Here is a 17,201-nt window from a genome sequence, read left to right as displayed (position 1 = left end):
TCATGGCGTAAACTTCCGTCCTCGTGAGCTCGGTTTCTCAGGTTCAACTTGAGGGTGGGGGAGAAGAGTGATTTGCCCAGAGAAGCTACAAAACGACCTAAAAGTCTCTCTCAATAGCTGGTGAAGACTGAGGCCTGGTCCACCCTAGAATAGTCGATAGATCCAGCTACTTTGCTCGGGGTGGGGTAAGGACACATCTCTCCGCCAGTTAGGGTACTTCCTCCCTGCAGGGAAGATTGACCCTGCTGCCCTCATTCTTCCAGAATTTAATTTAACACTTCTAGTAGCTTTAGTAGTAAGCGTTTTCCACTCCTAGATCTTGGAGCATAGGCCACTGATGGCCATTCACTGGCATCCCCTGTCCTGGGTGATCTTTCCAGCTCTGACCAGGTGTACCCCATTTTTCTAGTGTCTGCCTTCAGGTCTCTACACAGGTGGCTCTTGGGTGCCCCCTTTTCCTTTTTCCTTGTGGGTTCCAACTTAAGGCTTGTCTTGTGATGGTGGTTGGTTTTCTGAGGGTGTGTCCAATCCATCACCATCTTCTCTTCCAGATTTCTTCTTCGGCAGGAAGTTGGTGAGTCAGTTGCCACAGGTCTTGGTCGTTGATGGTATATGGCCCATGGACCCAGAGGATTTTATGGAAGCCATTATATATAAATGTCTGGATTCTTTTGTTGACAGTCCTCTTTTCTCAGTGTGAAAACATCTGGAATGCTAGGCAGATCAGAAATCAGAGTAAGGTCAGGTTATTCAACTCCACTGTCAAAACAGTGCTGCTGTATGGAGCAGAATCTTGGAGAACAACATAGAGAACGGTCAGAATCCCATGCCTCGTAGGGACGAGTTAAACTGAATTTACGGGGGCCTGCATCGATGCCCGTATTCCTGCCCCCGGTAGGAAGTGAGCATGCATTTTGACCTCCCTTAGCGGGAATTAAGGTACATTGCCTCCAGCTATGTAATTAACATAGGTAAAATTGCATTCCTTGCTTCCACTTTCCCCTGTAGCGCAGAGCTGGTCTTATTTCAATTGACCTGCATCCCTGAGAGTGCTGTGTCACTGGAGGAATTCTTCTGTTGACCTAGCTATCGCCGCCTGGGGTGGCGGATTACCACCACCAAGAGAGAAACGCTAGCGCACTGACCCGCTGCTGTGGCACTGCACAGGTAGAGAAACCCCGATTCTGTGCGTTTTTAGTATAAATTTGGGGCCTACAGTTTCATGGTACCAATGAACCAAAACACAAGCAAAGTGGCTTTGGTTTTGGTTTTTACAGAGAACTGCCTTTTCCTAGCAATGTCGGGCTGGAAGGTGGGGGCCATCCACTGGATTTATGTGACCCTACAAGGTCCTATTAAACAGGTGCCCCTGTGCCTGATGGCAGCTAGGAAGGGTGCATATGGTGATTTTTAAGAGAGGTGATTTTATCATCTTCAGCAGCACACCCAAATTTTAGACTAAGCTCCTGTCAACTGACCCAGCAGACTCAGACACCGAGAGGTACTGGCCAATGCCTGCGGCACCAGGGCACCAATTCAGGAAGCAGCAGCTGGGTGTATCAGGAAGCCACTTACTGTCCTTCTCATTCCCCTGGCTGTCAGGGAGCCAGGGAACAGCACACAGTTGCAAGGCTTTAGCCAAAGTGGCTGCTTGGTTCCAAATACAGGATCCAGACTCCTGCCGGGCACAAGCAGGAATCATACCAGTTTGCTGCCCTCTGGCAGTCGTCCTGAGCGTCTCTTTTCTTACTCTGGTTTGCAGGGTCGAAGTTGGTAAGACTCCCTTGGAAAAGCATCTGTTTGCTGACCTCCTGCACAGAAGAGAGGCCCTTCACTGGCTGCCTGTCCGAAGGGGATGCAGGCGAGTTACAGGCGACATGAAGGAGTTACAATGGAATGGAAAAGAGTAGGAGATCCAGGGTTTATCGGGGTGTAAACGACTGTTTTTGGGTGTCTGCTGCCCCCTGCGGGCAAGAGGGGGCTGAAGGAAGATGGATCTTTTCATGCTATGCCCAGCAGGTTTAGAACCTGTGTGTGTGTCTCGAAAGCTAACACGCGCGTGTGGCCTCAGGCTCCCGGCTGGTTGCAAATGCAGGAAGGAGAACGAATCCTCTGAGGCATGTGGAAATGCCCTTCTTAACAGACTGCAGCGTCTGAACAAATTTAAGCATAGCACCTGCATTGAGTAACAGGTGCCTGTGGGGAGGGCCCCCCAGAAGGGGCAGGTGTTGGCACTCCATTTGGCAATCCAGTTTCAGCAGGGGCACAGGGGATCGGTGCACCTCCTGAGTGCTACCACGAGTCTCCATGTTTCACAGATGGCTCTGGGATTGGATTGCCTGAGTCCCATTAGCTTCACAGGGAATTTGGGGTCCAGATCCCTAAGGCAGCTTCCTAAGGAGATCCCGGACATCCTTTCCCAAAAGACCAATAGAGGGAAGTCTGTGGCCCAAGGGAGTGAGATGTGCACATTCAGTTAGAACTGAGCACTTAAACCCCTGTCTCGAAATCCCAGCTCAAATCCTTCCACGCTCACCCTGCTGTTTGAGGGCTTCCCCTTCGCCCCTTCCCGGGGTTTGCTCAGGCAGACAGACAGAAAGCAGAAGGCCCAATGAGCTGGCAATGCCGTGTTTACTGGGGCTAGTTCCGGTCGCTATCCAGCCCTCTGGTCTGCTTCCCAGCGCTCCATTCCCAGATCCAAGGCGGCAGAGCCTTTTCCGTCTGCATTCCCATGTCCCCACCCACTCCTCCTAAGCAGGCCCTGCTGCAATGCAACCCATGGGGCTTCTCCTTACCAGGTACCCTCTGGGGTAGCCCAGAGGAGGGACAGGGCGTGAGGCTGTGCTGTGGTAAGGGACAGCCATTTCTTTGCTCTTTTTCTTGTTGATACGTTCCCCCAGTCCCTCTGTGCCCTTCCTGGCAGGTTGCTTGACTTTGACACGACTTGAGGCTGCTTGGACTGCGTGCACTGGTAACTCTTGGACAGCTCTGGGCTGTTCCCACAACTCCCACACTGCCTTGGTCTTCTTTTCAACAGATGTGTATCAGATACACAAGTATCAAAAAGTCAAACCCCGAGTCCCGCTGCAGGCTGAGAACTAAGCCAGTATAATAACTCCAACGGCCAGTTCTTAGACCTCATCCCTCTCGCTCTGACTACTGAGCGTTGTTACTGCAACTCGGTGTTGTGGCACCACTCACGATATAACTATGACCCCAAACCCTTCTATTGCCCGTGTGTTATCCCACCTCCCTCCCAGGGGGAGAAAGCCACGCCATGCTTTGGCTCAGGAGCCACGTGCCACCTGCAGAACAAGGACCCTTCTGAGCAGCTTGTGGTGTGAACCTGTGAGTAAGTACTTCTGACCTATGTTCTGTTGTTGCCTGACTGAGGGGAGAAATTCCCTCCCCAATAGATTGACCCAGATGTGGTTGGTCTTCCAGGGTTCAAATTCCCTTATCTAGTGGGGACATGAGAAATTGGACAATTGGGGTCAACAGCCAACGCCTGTACTCCTCAATCTGGCAAGGAATAAGAGAGGTCAATGGAAGAGCTACGCACATCAACCTCCCTCCGTGCGGAGGGCCAGGTAAGTCGTTCGCAGAGAAGTCGAATCCGGCTGTGTCATTGCCAGAGCTGGAATTGCATATCTCCAATCAACTTCCAGGTCTGGTGTAGACCTGGCCTGAGTGAGGGTAACTGGTGTTTCTCCAGCAGAGGGAGCGATTGTTCTGCACAAAAAAATTCAACTAATGTAAAAAAAGAAATTTAAAAGAAAATCTCTTTTCTACTGAGTCCCTCCAGAGAAGACGACGTGGGCACCAACCGAGAAAAAAACATTCTCCTGCCCCGCCAGTTGTTTTAAACAGACCCGGCTGCTCCATTGACTCCAGAGCAGCTATAAGCTAAACCATTGCATAGACTTGGAAGAAAGAATTGACTCCATAAAATCTGTGTCCGAAAGATATAAACGTGGGTATTCCGAACAGAGATATAATAAACACGGGCGCGTGCTGAAGAGTGAACCCTGAGGATGGCCCCCTTGAAGGCCGGCATTCGAAACCACAGGTCTGCTGCCTACAGACACACCTAGGAAACACGTGTTTCCCAAGATTCCTAGATTTTCAGCCAGGAGGGCGCACTGTGGAAATCTAGTCCGACCGCTGGCAGGATGCTGCCTGCGGAACGTCGGCCGGTGTTTTCCATATAAAGCCCAGAACTTCTGTGGGACCCACGGCATCGCTTCTGGAGCAACATTTACACTTGAGTTAAAGTCTGGGAGCGAAGATGAGTCGACCCTTTCCAACCACCCCAGGCATCCCCTTGATGTCAAGACTAGGGTCCAAATTTTCAGAACAGACTGGGGATTTTGGATGCTTCATCTTTCATAGAATCATGGAACTGGAAGGGACCTTGAGAGGTCATAGAGTCCAGTTCCCTGCCCTCACCGCAGGACCAGACACCATCTAGACCTGGGTGGGCAATAATTTTAACAGAGGAGCCACTCCATGAGATTTGACACTGGTCATGGGCTGGCTCTGGGCCCCCAGGAAGAGGTGGGGCCTTGGGCAGATGGGTGAGGCTGAGGGCTACCAAGAGACAGAGAGAGAGAGAAATGCTCTGGCTACACCAGACGAAGCGGGTCTTTGCCCACAGAAGCTTATGCTCCAAAACATCTGTTAGTCTGTAAGGTGCCACAGGACTTCTTGTTTCCCGTGGCTACGCTATAGTTCCTATTTCAGGATACAAACGTACCCTGAAATACCAAGTCCGTGGCTAAACGCTGCGCTCAATATAGCAGCGCTATTTTGAGTGCGGAATTCCGGTTCTGGTCCCCCCCGTCAGACGAGGAGTAGTGGAAACTTCGAAATAGCCACTTTTTTCGAACTTCAGTGCCGTGTGGACGGCACCAAGTTCAAAATAAGTCAGATCAAAATAAACTACACAATGTGCGTAAGTTATTTTGAGTTCCCCCCACCCATGAAACAGCAGCCCTACATTGCGGGCTTGGCTAGTGCAAAAAAGGCCACAGCTGCGTAAAGAATTACTGGCCACATCCTCCGCTGCCGAGAACTGACTGACTCAGCGCAGCTGCCGTTCTCATTCTGAGCTCCGCGCCCCCATCCTCCCTCTCAGCTCCGGTGCCGGATTGACCGATTCAAAGCTCACTCCCGGCACACGCACCTCTAGGGTGACTTCCCTGGAGACCCGCCCTCCCGAACCCTCTGCCTTCTTTCAGAAGCGCTGGGGCCGACCGAAAGTCAGCGGGTTGCTGCTTCTCTTCCGACACATGGCTGAAAAACTGACTCAAACCCAGGTGTTAATGAAACTTGTACTGATTGTCTTCTGTGAGTATTGTACTTTTCCTTCCTTCCTTCTTTTTCTCATATCGCCTAACTATTTCTTTCCCTCCCTGGCTGTCCAATGAACTCCGGGTGACAAAGAAATTCATTAGCGAGAGACAGAGGGAAGGTGGGTGAGGTAATATCTTTCATCGGACCAGCGTCAGTTGGGCAGAGGGGAAAGCTTTCCAGCCACCCTGCATGCAAGGAGGCTCGGTGGTTTCTTCCTCCGTGAGCGCACACCTTCGAGTGGTTATAACAGTGGGACAACGTAAGCTGCCTTCTTCAGATGCCCGTGCTGTGTCCTGGACGCCTTTATTCCTTCTACCTAAACCGTCCCTTGCAACCCTCTTTTCTCCCTGTGTGTTCCCAGGCAGAGATGTTCTGGGCAATCAGATAACACAGACGCCGTTGGCTCTTGAGGTGGAAACGGGGAACCAAACGAAAATATTCTGCACTTATGCTACTAGCCAGTCAAACCCTGATCTGTACTGGTATCGTCAGCTCCCTGACAGCACCCTGCAGTTCATCCTCTACAGGGATAACTCCCGGTCCCGCGATGCTGAGTTTACCCAGGGACGGTTTGCGGTGGAGCATGATTTACAAGGCAAAACCTTCCACTTGGTTATATCGGCCGTGAGAAGAGAGGATGCAGCCTCCTATTACTGTGCCATCAGAGCCACAATGACACAGTCTTCCTGCAACGCTGCACAAAAACTGCCTTTCCAGGCCCTTCCCTTGCTGCACGTGCCTGCGTCCTTGTTCCACACCTTTGCACCTCTACTGCTAGCTGGGTTGCCCGAGTTCTTACACGGGACCCCTGTGACGGGGCATGACTTTCACTGCCATTTCCCCAGGCCTAGGAAAATGTCCCAACCTCTGGGCCACCCTGTCTTTCCACGCCGTCTGAGGCTGCAGCGATACCAGGGCAGAGACGCTCTTCTTCATGCAGGTTATTGCCAGCCATGTGTAATACACTCAGAGGGGTACAAAATCTGTCTGTCACGCAGCCCTTCAAATTCACCCTCTCTCACACAGCAGGAAGGTTTCTGTTCCTTTCACAGCTCTTCTTCGGTCTGGAGTCTCCATGATGGTTACCCTGGGTGTTCTCCTTTGCCATATAAATGCCAAAGGGGCTTTTCAGAGTTCTGCTCCTTTCTGGGCCACGGCGGAATCATGTGGCAAGGAGTTCCACAGGTTGAGTGCGCACCACCGGGCAAAGTATGGCCTAGTGCAGGGCAAAAAGCAGTCCATGGGCCAGACACGGGAAGCTTTATTGACCTGTATCAGAGAGGTAGCCTTCTTAGTCTGTAGCTTCGAGAACAGCAGGAAGTCTTGTGGCACCTTATAGACGAATAGATATTTTGGAGCATAAGCTTTTGTGGGCAAAGACCCTCTTCATCAAATGCATGAGTCGGGGGTGGGTGGTTTCAGAGGGGTATTGAAAGAGTGGGGACCAGACCTCTGGCCCTCCCTTTTACTGGGACCCACTCTTCAAATACCCCTCTGAAACCACCCACCCCCCACTCATGCATTTATTTACCTGTGTGACTGCAGACACAGCTGCTTTCTGCTCCTGTTGACCACGAATCGCAGTTCTTGGCCAACGGGAGCTGTGGAGTGTAGGGTCCCCATCCCCACTACTTCCCGCAGCTCCCATTGGCTGGGAACAGCAACCGGCAGCCAAGAGGAGTGGCCATGCCTGTGGGCAAGCAGGTAAATAAAGCACTGAGTGGCCCTCCAGGGGCGGACTGTGGCTGCTAATTGCCCTCCTTGGGCCTAGTGAAACCCCCTGCCTGGTGCAGAACTTCACCCAGCTAGGCCTGCAGCGGACAGGGATGTTCTTTCCTCAGTGAAAAATAAGACACCCGGGATGAGAACAGCTCTCTCAGGACCCCCAAACTCAACTCACTCCCTGTGTTCCCTGGACATGGTGCATGAGTGCAGCTGCTCAGGAGAGAGTCCAGTGTCACCCAGTTGATCTGCAGAGTGCCCACCTCTAGAGCTGTTTCCCCTGGGGGTGCCCATCGCACCCGCCTCGGTGCAGATAACAAAATTAATTCTACACGTGGATGGAAAAAATGTGCGCCCAGATGGAAACAGTGACCGGGAACACGGCTCAAGGCATTGTCTTTAATGCAGCACCATCCACTATACACACAACGTCCTCCAGGAGCTCTGTCAGGAGCAAATCTGGTCTGGGCCTCAGGTTTTTGTTTTCAAAAACAGCTGCTCCAGCAGCAGGCCTTGGGCTAATTTTCTGTACCTCCACCTCCTTTCTAGGCACACTGGAGGGCGGGGGCCAGCACTGGCTATGGAGAAGACCGTTCACTACTGACACCACACACATACGCACACTGTGATGGGGTTCAGGGGTCCCCAGGCGTTGTCCCCGCCCGCAGGCAGGAGTGACTCTCACCCCGCAGGTAGAACAGGAGGTTTATGAGGCGCCAGAGCCCAGCTCAGCACAGAGGGGTCAGTGCAGCCGGCAGAGACAGTCATTCCAACCCGTCCTGGGGAGAGGAGCCCGAGGGGGGCCCCTCTGGGGTGTAACTTCCCCCCTCGCCAGGCTGGCTGCCCTCCAGCTCCCTCTCCCCCAGCTTCTAACTGCCACCTCCGATTCCAACCCAGCTTGGCTCTTCCCTGGTCTGTGCTCAGGGCAGAGGTGTTACCTGCCAGCTTAGGTCACAGACAGCAGGGGTCAGAGAAGGAGCTGGGTTAGTCGGTACGTTCAAAAACAACAAGTCCTGTGGCACCTTATAGACTGACAGATGTTTTGCAACTTGAACTTTTGTGGGCAAAGACCTGCTTTGTCAAGTGACAGCAGGGGTCATCCCTGGCCCTTGTGAGCTGTTCAGCCTGTCACACATACATCCAGCCTGACTCTCACACATCCACCCAACTCCATCACGCCCACACGTCAGCACAATGCAGCTGACATCGGTCGGGTGTGTTCTCGTTCCTCTCTCACCCTGGCTCCTGGGACAGAGCGGTGTCTGCCGCGGACGGCTGTGTTTTGGTAGGGTTGTGTTGAGGGGAGATATATTTCAAATGTCCCATGCTGCCCTGTGACCCTGTGCCAGACGGGAGGTTGGTTTCTCATGGCTCGTGCTTGGAGAGATGATAGAATCCCAGGGCTGGACGGGACCTCAGGAGGTCATCCAGTCCAGCCCCCTGCCGAAAGCAGGATCAGCCCCAACTATATCATCCCAGGCGGGGCTTTGTCAAGCCGGGACTTAAACACCTCCAGGGATGGAGATTCCACCCCCTCTCTAGGTGACGCATTCCAGTGCTTCACTTGGGGAAATAGCTTTTCCTAATATCCAACCTACACCTCCCCCTCTGTAACTTCAGACCATTGCTCCTTGTTCTGCCATCTGTCACCACTGAGAACAGCCTCTCTCCATCCTCTTTAGACCCCCCTTTAGGAAGATAAAGGCTGCTATTAAATCAGCCCATCATTCCTCTGTCCCAGACTAACCACTGGTCTCTGGTTCTGCAGGGACCAGCTTTACCCTTAAGACAGAAGGTCCCACTTTGCTGGAGGACTAAAGGCCACATTCCAGGGCTGGAGACTGTGTTAGGTGTCCTGGGACTGACCCAGCCCCAGCAAACCGGGACCCCAAGGTCAGCCCCGACCCGGAGTCAGCCTCAGTCACACACAACACCAAGACGGCAGCGGTGGAAATGTTGTTTTGGAATGAGGTGTGGCTGGGTGCGACTAGCTGCGAGGCGATCACCGCAGCATCCTGCCTCCTACGGCGCCTGCTTGTAACCGACCCAGCCAGCAGGAAGGAGGGCAGGGGCGGGGACTGCAAGTTGACTACCAAGAACCGTCTTTGGCCTAGGTTGCTGTGGCAACGGTATCAGCCAGCAAAGCACCCAAAAGCCATTTCCTGCCAAGGCCTTCCTGTTAGCAGCAAGCAGGAAAAAACAGCAAACTTTATCTTCAGAGTTCTGTATTTTCAGTCTCTGGAGCCCCTCAAGCCCCTATTTCCCTCTCTCACACACTCGCCGGCACACATACACTGTCCCGTCACGCCCCCTTTGTGCGCACACGTGTCTGTTTCTGTGCACCGCTCCCTGTCGGCTGAAAAAAACGTGTGGAATATTTGGGTTGGAATTTTCAAAGGGAGCAAAGGAGTTAGATGCCCAAATCTTGCTGGAAGCTGGCAGGGAGGGGAAAGTAGCCTTATGACTCCTGGGGGCCCTTTTGAAATCCAAGCTTTCGCAATGTTACTGTTCATCGTCAGACCTCTAGGGTCGGATTTGGAGAAGCACATGGATTGGGAGGGAGCACAGCTCCCACTGACTTCAGTGGACTTTAGACACCTACCTACAAATGGACATTTTCAAAACTCCACCCTTTGTGCTGAAAATGGGAATAATTCGGTGCAGTGTATTTTCTCGCAACAAGGCCACAGCCAGATAAACTCGACTCACAGAGGCTGTAACCCCTGGGTTGCTGAACAAACTCCTTGCTGATTAGTTGAGACCCTGGTCGCTCACCCACGACTAGAAGGAGTTCAGAATCTCTGAAGACAGGCCATTAATACAAAAGCGTCCTCCTTGCCTTTTGCACTATTGCTTTATTATTGCAGGAATAAGCACAGAAAGCCACAACCGCCAGTATCACATTAATTCACAGCTCTTTATGGTGAAATGACTAGCAATTAAAAATAATGTGAGCAAACATGTTACCACATCCTCAGCGGTGGTGCATTACAGCTCAACCCACCAGCCTCGCTCTGTTCAGGTCAAGGTAGCTCTGCAAAATTATACTAGCTGCAGACCTGCCCCTAATTTTCTACCCACAGATGATAAAATGCTTCAGCAAGGGATGAATTCCCCATGCCATAAAACAGGCTTTTTGCAAGTGTCAGAAGGGACAGCCAAGTCAGTCTGTATCTTCAAAAACAACAACAAGTCCTGTGGCGCCTTATAGACTGACGGATATTTTGGAGCATAAGCTCTCGTGGACAAAGACCTGCTTCGTCGGATGCATGAGTGGAGGTTGAATTGACCTGGTTTTTCCTCTCTGGATGTTCACAACTCCACATGAACTGCTGATAATGGGCCACATCCTCCGTGACTGAACCGACCTGGTCAACTCTGGCCCTCCTCTTGAGTGGGATTCCCTCCTTTTCATGAGCCTAGAAATGTAGACCCTCCTCTGGAACCCCCACTCATTACGTCTGATGAAGCGGGTCTTTGTCCACGAAAGCTCATGTTCCAAAACACCTGTGAGTCTATAAGGTGCCACAGGACTTCTTGTAGTATTTTTACAGAGCAAGAAAAAAATCAAAAGGAGATTTTTGCAAAGCTGCCTAAGGGATTTGGAAGCCTCAGTGTAATGCTGCACCAGGGAACCTTCCTGCTAAATGCTTCTATTTAACAAGAGACTGAAGAATACAAGTTCTGAGATCCTGCAGTAAGTCAGTTAAAAGTCACAGGTAACCAGCAGTGACAGCCAAGCTGAACAGAGAAGAGTGAAAAACTTAAAAGACAGAAAAGAAGCTCTAGGGACGAATCCCAAGACGGCGATAATTGGCTATGGCAGTATTGAACCTGGCGCTCTAGCCCAGTGACCTCAATGCAGCTACAGGGCGTTTACACCACCAGGAAATGTGTCCCACTCGCTCCAATAGCATTTGGCTGGTTGACACCGGTCGGGAATCTGCCCCCATGGGACTCGCTGCCGGTGGTCCCTGGTTCCTTTCTCCAGGCCCTGGCTGGGTCACTCGGCACGACCTAGGGAGAGGAAAGCCCTGGGGTTAGACATTCCGGACACTGTTTGTTTCACTAGGCCCAGCTCTCTGCCGTCTCCACTTCGCCAATGATCAAAGTTCCCTCTAATTTTGTTTACCCGAGGGCAGAATAACATTTTTGTGTGGCTGTGGACCCCCTGCAGAAACACAGGCTGCTGGCTCTGGCTGCTGTGCTGATCACCTCTGTCCTGGGCGGCCGCCCAAGCACCCGGGGAACACGGCTGGTGGGCCGGAAAGGGAGATGTCCCACGTTCCGACTCTGAGAGCGGCGTTGGATGCCCAGGCTTTGTGGGTGACAAGGGGCCGCCTAGGCCAGCATTTCCCAAAGGAACTTTTCACCCTGGGGCCCTCACCTTGATCCTCGTTTCCAGGGGAGGCCAAGACGCTGCCTCTGTAAATAGACTCGGGCACATGGCAAGAGGGTCAGCCCCTGGGACAGTCGCAACAAAACCTGCTTCGAGGACACACTGGAAAGCTCGGCAGTTCTAAAGAGTCTGGGTCAGATCCCCGGCTGGTTTCAAAGGCGCGACAGACCGTTTACACCAGCTGGGACCTGCTGCCCGGACTCCAGTGGAGTTACGGCTGAGTTACGCCACCTGAAGCTCTTGCCCGTTGGCTTCCAATGGGATTTTATCTTCCGAAACTGCCGGAAAGCCCTTTATAGTTCCCTCCCTATCACCCCCCAAGCCCAGAATGGGCACGGTGACTGTGACAGCTCCTACCTTAGAAAATAAACAGCTTGGCCGTCATGAGCATGTTGAAGGCAATGCTTTTGGCCAGCAGCACCCGCAGGCCCAGCACGGCCACCGACAGCATGTTCACTCTCTCCATCTCCGGCGCTGTGGGGAGAGAAGGGGAGGTGGGCAGGGAACACCGTGGCCCAAAGGGTTTGGTGTAAGCGAAAGAGAGAACGTGAGACCGAACCAAACAAAATAATTAAAGAACATTCAGCAGTCCGGAGCGAGAGGAGACGGCAACAATTTGCACAGACAGACAAAGCAACATTCTTCGGTTTTATCCAGGACTCCATTTGTGTTCGGCCTGCACGTGGTACTGGAAGGCCAGATGCCGGATCTTGGCCAGGCTTCCGGCACTAGCTAAGAACTCACAAACTCGTAGCTGGAGCCCAGACCAGTCCCTGTGTATTAGTTTTGCACACAACAGGTGTTAGTCTTCTAAGAGTTTCACGAGAGTCTAAACCCAAAGAAATGCTGATGAGGTGCTGAATGCACCAGACTCACTTCTTTGGCTTTATTTCAGGCTATAAAAAGCTGTTCATTTTTTTACTACTTCAGAAATGTTTGCATTGAACTTACGGCTTCAAGGAGGGGACTTTTACACACCCACACCCCTTCCTCTCCTCGCTGCCCTGTCAAAAAGGTCACCACCCTCAGACGGGCCCCCAGAGTCCCTTGCAACACAAAGGACTGTGTGGTGACCCCACTCCACCTTCTGGGAACACCTGCCCACGTGGAAGCTGAAAGAAGGAGATAACACGAGGCCAGAGGAAAATTTTCTCTCTTTTTAGCTGTTTGACCTTTGGTGGGTGGAGACTCTGGACTGAAGTCAGAGACCTGCCTCAGGGGCTGCATCTGAAAGACACCTTGAACTCACTAGGGCAACTAGAATGATGAGGGGCTTGGAACAGGTCCCATATGAGGAGAGGCTAAGGAGACTGGGACGTTTCAGTTTAGAAAAGAGGAGGCTGAGGGGGGACATGATAGAGGTCTGTAAAATTATGGCAGGTGTGGAGAGGGTGAATAAGGAGAAGTTATTTGCTTGTATTCTGTTCTTCTTCTTGTGTTATGGGCACAAGAACTAGAGGACACGAAATGAAATTAATGGGTAGCAGGATTAAAACTAATAAAAGAAAGTTCTTCTTCACTCAGCACATCATTAACCTGTGGAACTCCTTGCCCGAGGAGACTGTGAAGGCTAGTAGTGTAACAGAATGTAAGAAAGAGCTAGACTAATTCTTGCAGGTTGCTCCATAAAAGGCTATTAGCCAGGGGCTGGGAACGGTGTCCGGGCCTCCGATTGTCAGAGGCTGGAGATGGATGGCAGGAGATAAATCACTTGATCGTGTCTTCAGTCCATCCCCTGTGGGGCACCTGGCACTGGCCACTGTCGGCAGACAGGCTACTGGGCTGGATGGACCTTTGGTCTGACCCAGTATGGCCGTTCTTATGGTCTTATGACTGTTCAGCTAAGGGGACTGTCTGCAACTCCGCAGTGAGAACAACCACACTGGCTCAGACCAAAGGTCCCTCTCGCCCAGTCTCCTGTCTGCCAACAGAGGCCAATGCCAGATGCTCCAGAGCAATTGCCAGAACAGGGAATCATCAGGTGATCCCTCTCCTGTTAGCCATTCCCAGCCTTGTCAAGCAGGCCAGGGACACCATTCCTACCCAGCCTGGCCAACAGCCGTCGAAGGACCTGTCCTCCATGGATTTATCTAGCTCCTTTTTGAACCCCGTTAAAGTCCTGGTCTTCACAACCTCCTCTGGCCAGGAGTTCCCCAGGGCGACCACGCGCTGCATGAAGAAAACTTCTATTAGTTTTAAACCTGCTGCCCATTAATTTCATTTGCTGACCCCTCATTGTTGTGTTACGGGAGCAAGTAAAGAACTCTGTTGTTCGCTTTTTCCACATCGGTCATGGTGTGATAGGCTTCTGTCATATCTCACCTTAGTCTCCTTTTCTCTAAGCTGGAAAGTCCCAGTCTTTATAATCTCTCCTCATATGGCCCCGATTCAAACCCCAGATCACTTTTGTTGCCCTTTTCTGAACTTTTTCCAGTCCCAAGATATCTTTTTTTGAGATGAAGTGACCACATCTGCAGGCCGTATTCAAAAAGGGGGTGAACCGTGGATTTATACAGAGGCAGTGAGGTACTCTTTCTTATGCTCTACCCGCTTTTTAAGCAGCACAAGTGTGGTGGTGCGGGAGCTCTCGTGGTACCGGGCTGGTAAAATCGTATTACGCACCACACCACAGGTTTTGGGTGTCTGCCCTGTTTTCAACGGCCTGCCCTGCAGTAGACTCACGGGCATGAACCACTCTGCAGAAAGAGACACTGTGCACCAGTCGGGCCCTACCGAATTCATGGTTCATTTTGTTCCCTTTCTTGGTTGTGGAATTTTAAAACAGGCCGTTTCAAATATTTAAATGGATTTCACAGCATTGTAACCCTGGGGGTCCCAACCCAAAAGGGTCTGTAAGGGAGGGTTACAAGTTGAATGGAGGAGGAGCAGAGAAAAGCCACCCCTTGCCTGCCCCTCCCCTGTGCTAGCCAAAATTCATGGTGAGACCAGATTTCAAAGGGAAGAGCAGATTTCATAAACTCCTCAAACGCTAGAACTGGAAGGAATCTCACGAGGTGGTCACAGCCAGTGCCCTGCCCTCTCGGCAGGACCAAGCACCATCCAGACCTTCCCTGATATGCATGTGGGTAGCCTGTTCTTAAATAGCTCCGATGACCCGCAATCTCCCTAGGCAATTTATTCCAGTGCTTAACCCCCCTGACAGTGAGGAAGTTTATCCTAACGTCCAACCGAAAGCTCCCTTGCTGCTACTTGAGCCCACTGCTTCTTGTTCTACCATCAAAGGTCTGTGACGCATTTTTTTACGGCTGTGAATTTGGCAGGGCCTAAGACACAGCTTGTGTTTATGGCCTTAGCTGCTGTGTGGAAAAAGCAATTACAGACGACCAGTGTTCTGTAAATGGTCAGATGTTGAATGTTATTTTACAACTGAGTAATTCCATTTTCCAGTGTCCGCATTGAATCTACACCCTCAAATCATCATCATCGGCATTTATTACTTGATTCCATTGTATTTTTCGTTACTAACCTGCCAAGGTGGAATTAGAAGATTCACAAAATTGAGTTTTCGCAGCTGTGGCATTAGTCGTAGGTGGGACATTATCCGTAGCTATCAGAAGATAGAAAAATGAAAGAACATCTCAATGAAAAAAATTATGAAAAAAGTCATAAATACAACTTCCCTCCCTTCTTCCCAGTAACGAGTGAATTAAAATGTCTGAACATCAGGCTGAAATTAAGGTTTGAGCTGATTATAAATGTATTTGATTTTTCCTCAGAGAAAGAGTAGACATTTTGTCAAAAAATAAACCAAGACTTTGTGCATTGATATTCAGCAATCAACAACCAAACACTTCTGGCTTAAAGGTTTAGCTGAAAACTGAATTATTTTCAGCTAAAAGCAGACAGAACAAAAGACCTTATTTGTAATGGTGGTTAGGGCTTTTTTTTACTAACAATCAAAAATATATGCAAAAATAATCACTAAAAACAGCCCCAAAAAAAAAGATTTTTTTGCAGGGAGAAGTCTTTTTTCTTTTTACCTTTTTGGTGGGTTCTTTGATAAAAATCTAAAACATTTGCCAAAACCAGATACTTTCTTTATAAAATTCCAGACTTTAAAACTTTCTATTTTTCATCACAAAAAGGTTTTGAAATAAAACTGATGAAACCGCCTTTAATTAATTTGCTGAAACAAAGTGCTTTTCCCACTAAACACCTATTCCAATTCTTATTGATGTCCATAGGAGACTTTCCGCACAGTTAGAGATTTGGAGGGGCAATTGGCATTGAAATAAAGGAGACTTCACCAATCAAATCCAAGAGGGGCCTGGGAAAAGGTAAGCCATCATGGAAATATTTTCAACTGGCACTGGCTGAAATATGTAAAGCGAATGTCACCTAGGAAGAGTTAGTTTCTGAAGTTAGTTTCATTGGGAAGGGTTCAGAACTAACCCGTACTTTTTGCCAAAGCAGATCGTGATGTCTCATTTTTAAACAAAAATAGAATCCAAATTGCTATCAAAATTCTCAGCTGAGCTAAAATCCAGCTTCACATTCCTGACAATGGCGATCACCAATTTCAGTAACATTGTCGAGAGTGTTTTCCCTCCAGCTTTGATTAAAATGTTACACAACTGCTCATGAAATGGGGGGACGTTTTTGTATTCTCAGAAGGTCACTATTCACCACAGAACCGTTGGCTGTGAAACATTTCCCATCTAGAGATCGGTTTACAAAGGTAACGAAAGATGCCCTACATGATTCATAGGGGATTAGGTGTCTTGATGTTGTTAAAAATATCCCAGCAGGTGAGGTTTTAAAAAGATTTACGAACCAAATTCTACTTTTCAAGAGCATCTATGTGCCTAACATCCGCTGCTTTTAAAAATCCCACAGGATGTCTCCATGGCATAAAAGTCTGGCTCTAAAATGTTTGCTGCTTCATTACCATTGAACTCAGCTGCACTGGGGTTTTTTGATAATATATCCAACTACCTCTCTGTATCCCTGGGCAGTTTGAAAATCTGGCCCCTTTGCTCCTGTAAGACGTTATATTGAGTTTCTCTAGGTGGGGATTGCTATCATTGAACTGACGAGGATGAGACACTGAAATGAGGTGCCACTGGGAAGGGGGGATGAAATCGAGATTCAAACCATATAAATACCTGTACTAGTCTCTGTTGCATTATAATTGGTTTCGTTGTGTTTAACACTGCACTCCACTACTTCATCTCCTTCAACCTTGACCACCTTGACCGCGCTGTATTTCCCATCCGGAGAGAGAATGGCTTTCGTGTTGTAGACAACCTCGTTCTCTTGACTCATGTGTATGGATACATCCTTGGGGTAGAAATTCCTGGCTAAACAAGCTGCGGTCCACTTGTTCTCCCTGGTCTTTTTCGTTTTCACAACCGAGACAGAGGGAATGGAAGATTCTTGATGTTCTGGAAACAAATTATCAAGGGTTATCATTGAATTTGATCCACCTCTAAAGGCCGGGAGAAGTCGGATAAGGGGCACAGAATAAAGCTGTGGAATTCAGAGTCTCAGGCCTCTGGGTCTGAGGTAGCAATGGACAGGGAGTCCCTTCACCTTAATTTTCGATATGGTGATGGCCTATAGAGCCCTTCGTCTGCAGCACCTGGTTTGAATGTAGGCCCAGCAACTGCTAAGTGGAAAGAATATCCCCTCAGATATTTTTTTAAAGACCACAGTCTAGGTGCCAGAGGTGCTCAAGGCAGAATGGATTGCACAATACAGAGGG

The 17,201-nt window shown here is 50.0% G+C and overlaps 1 protein-coding gene and 1 gene segment (V, D, J or C); both read right to left on the bottom strand.

Annotated features, from left to right (window-relative positions):
• Positions 1-17,201, bottom strand: part of LOC142004557 (T cell receptor alpha chain MC.7.G5-like) — a 369,008-nt gene that overhangs the window by 128,872 nt on the left and 222,935 nt on the right. The gene's annotated exons all lie outside the window — the stretch shown is intronic.
• Positions 9,925-16,866, bottom strand: LOC142005072 (T cell receptor delta constant-like). The segment is given in 4 exon segments: positions 9,925-11,094; positions 11,834-11,950; positions 14,964-15,044; positions 16,603-16,866. Coding segments are annotated over 3 exon segments (357 nt in total).

Source organism: Carettochelys insculpta, chromosome 32 (genome assembly GCF_033958435.1).
Source record: "Carettochelys insculpta isolate YL-2023 chromosome 32, ASM3395843v1, whole genome shotgun sequence".
Lineage (NCBI taxonomy): Eukaryota > Metazoa > Chordata > Testudines > Carettochelyidae > Carettochelys > Carettochelys insculpta.
This window is presented reverse-complemented; position numbering and strand designations above follow the sequence as displayed.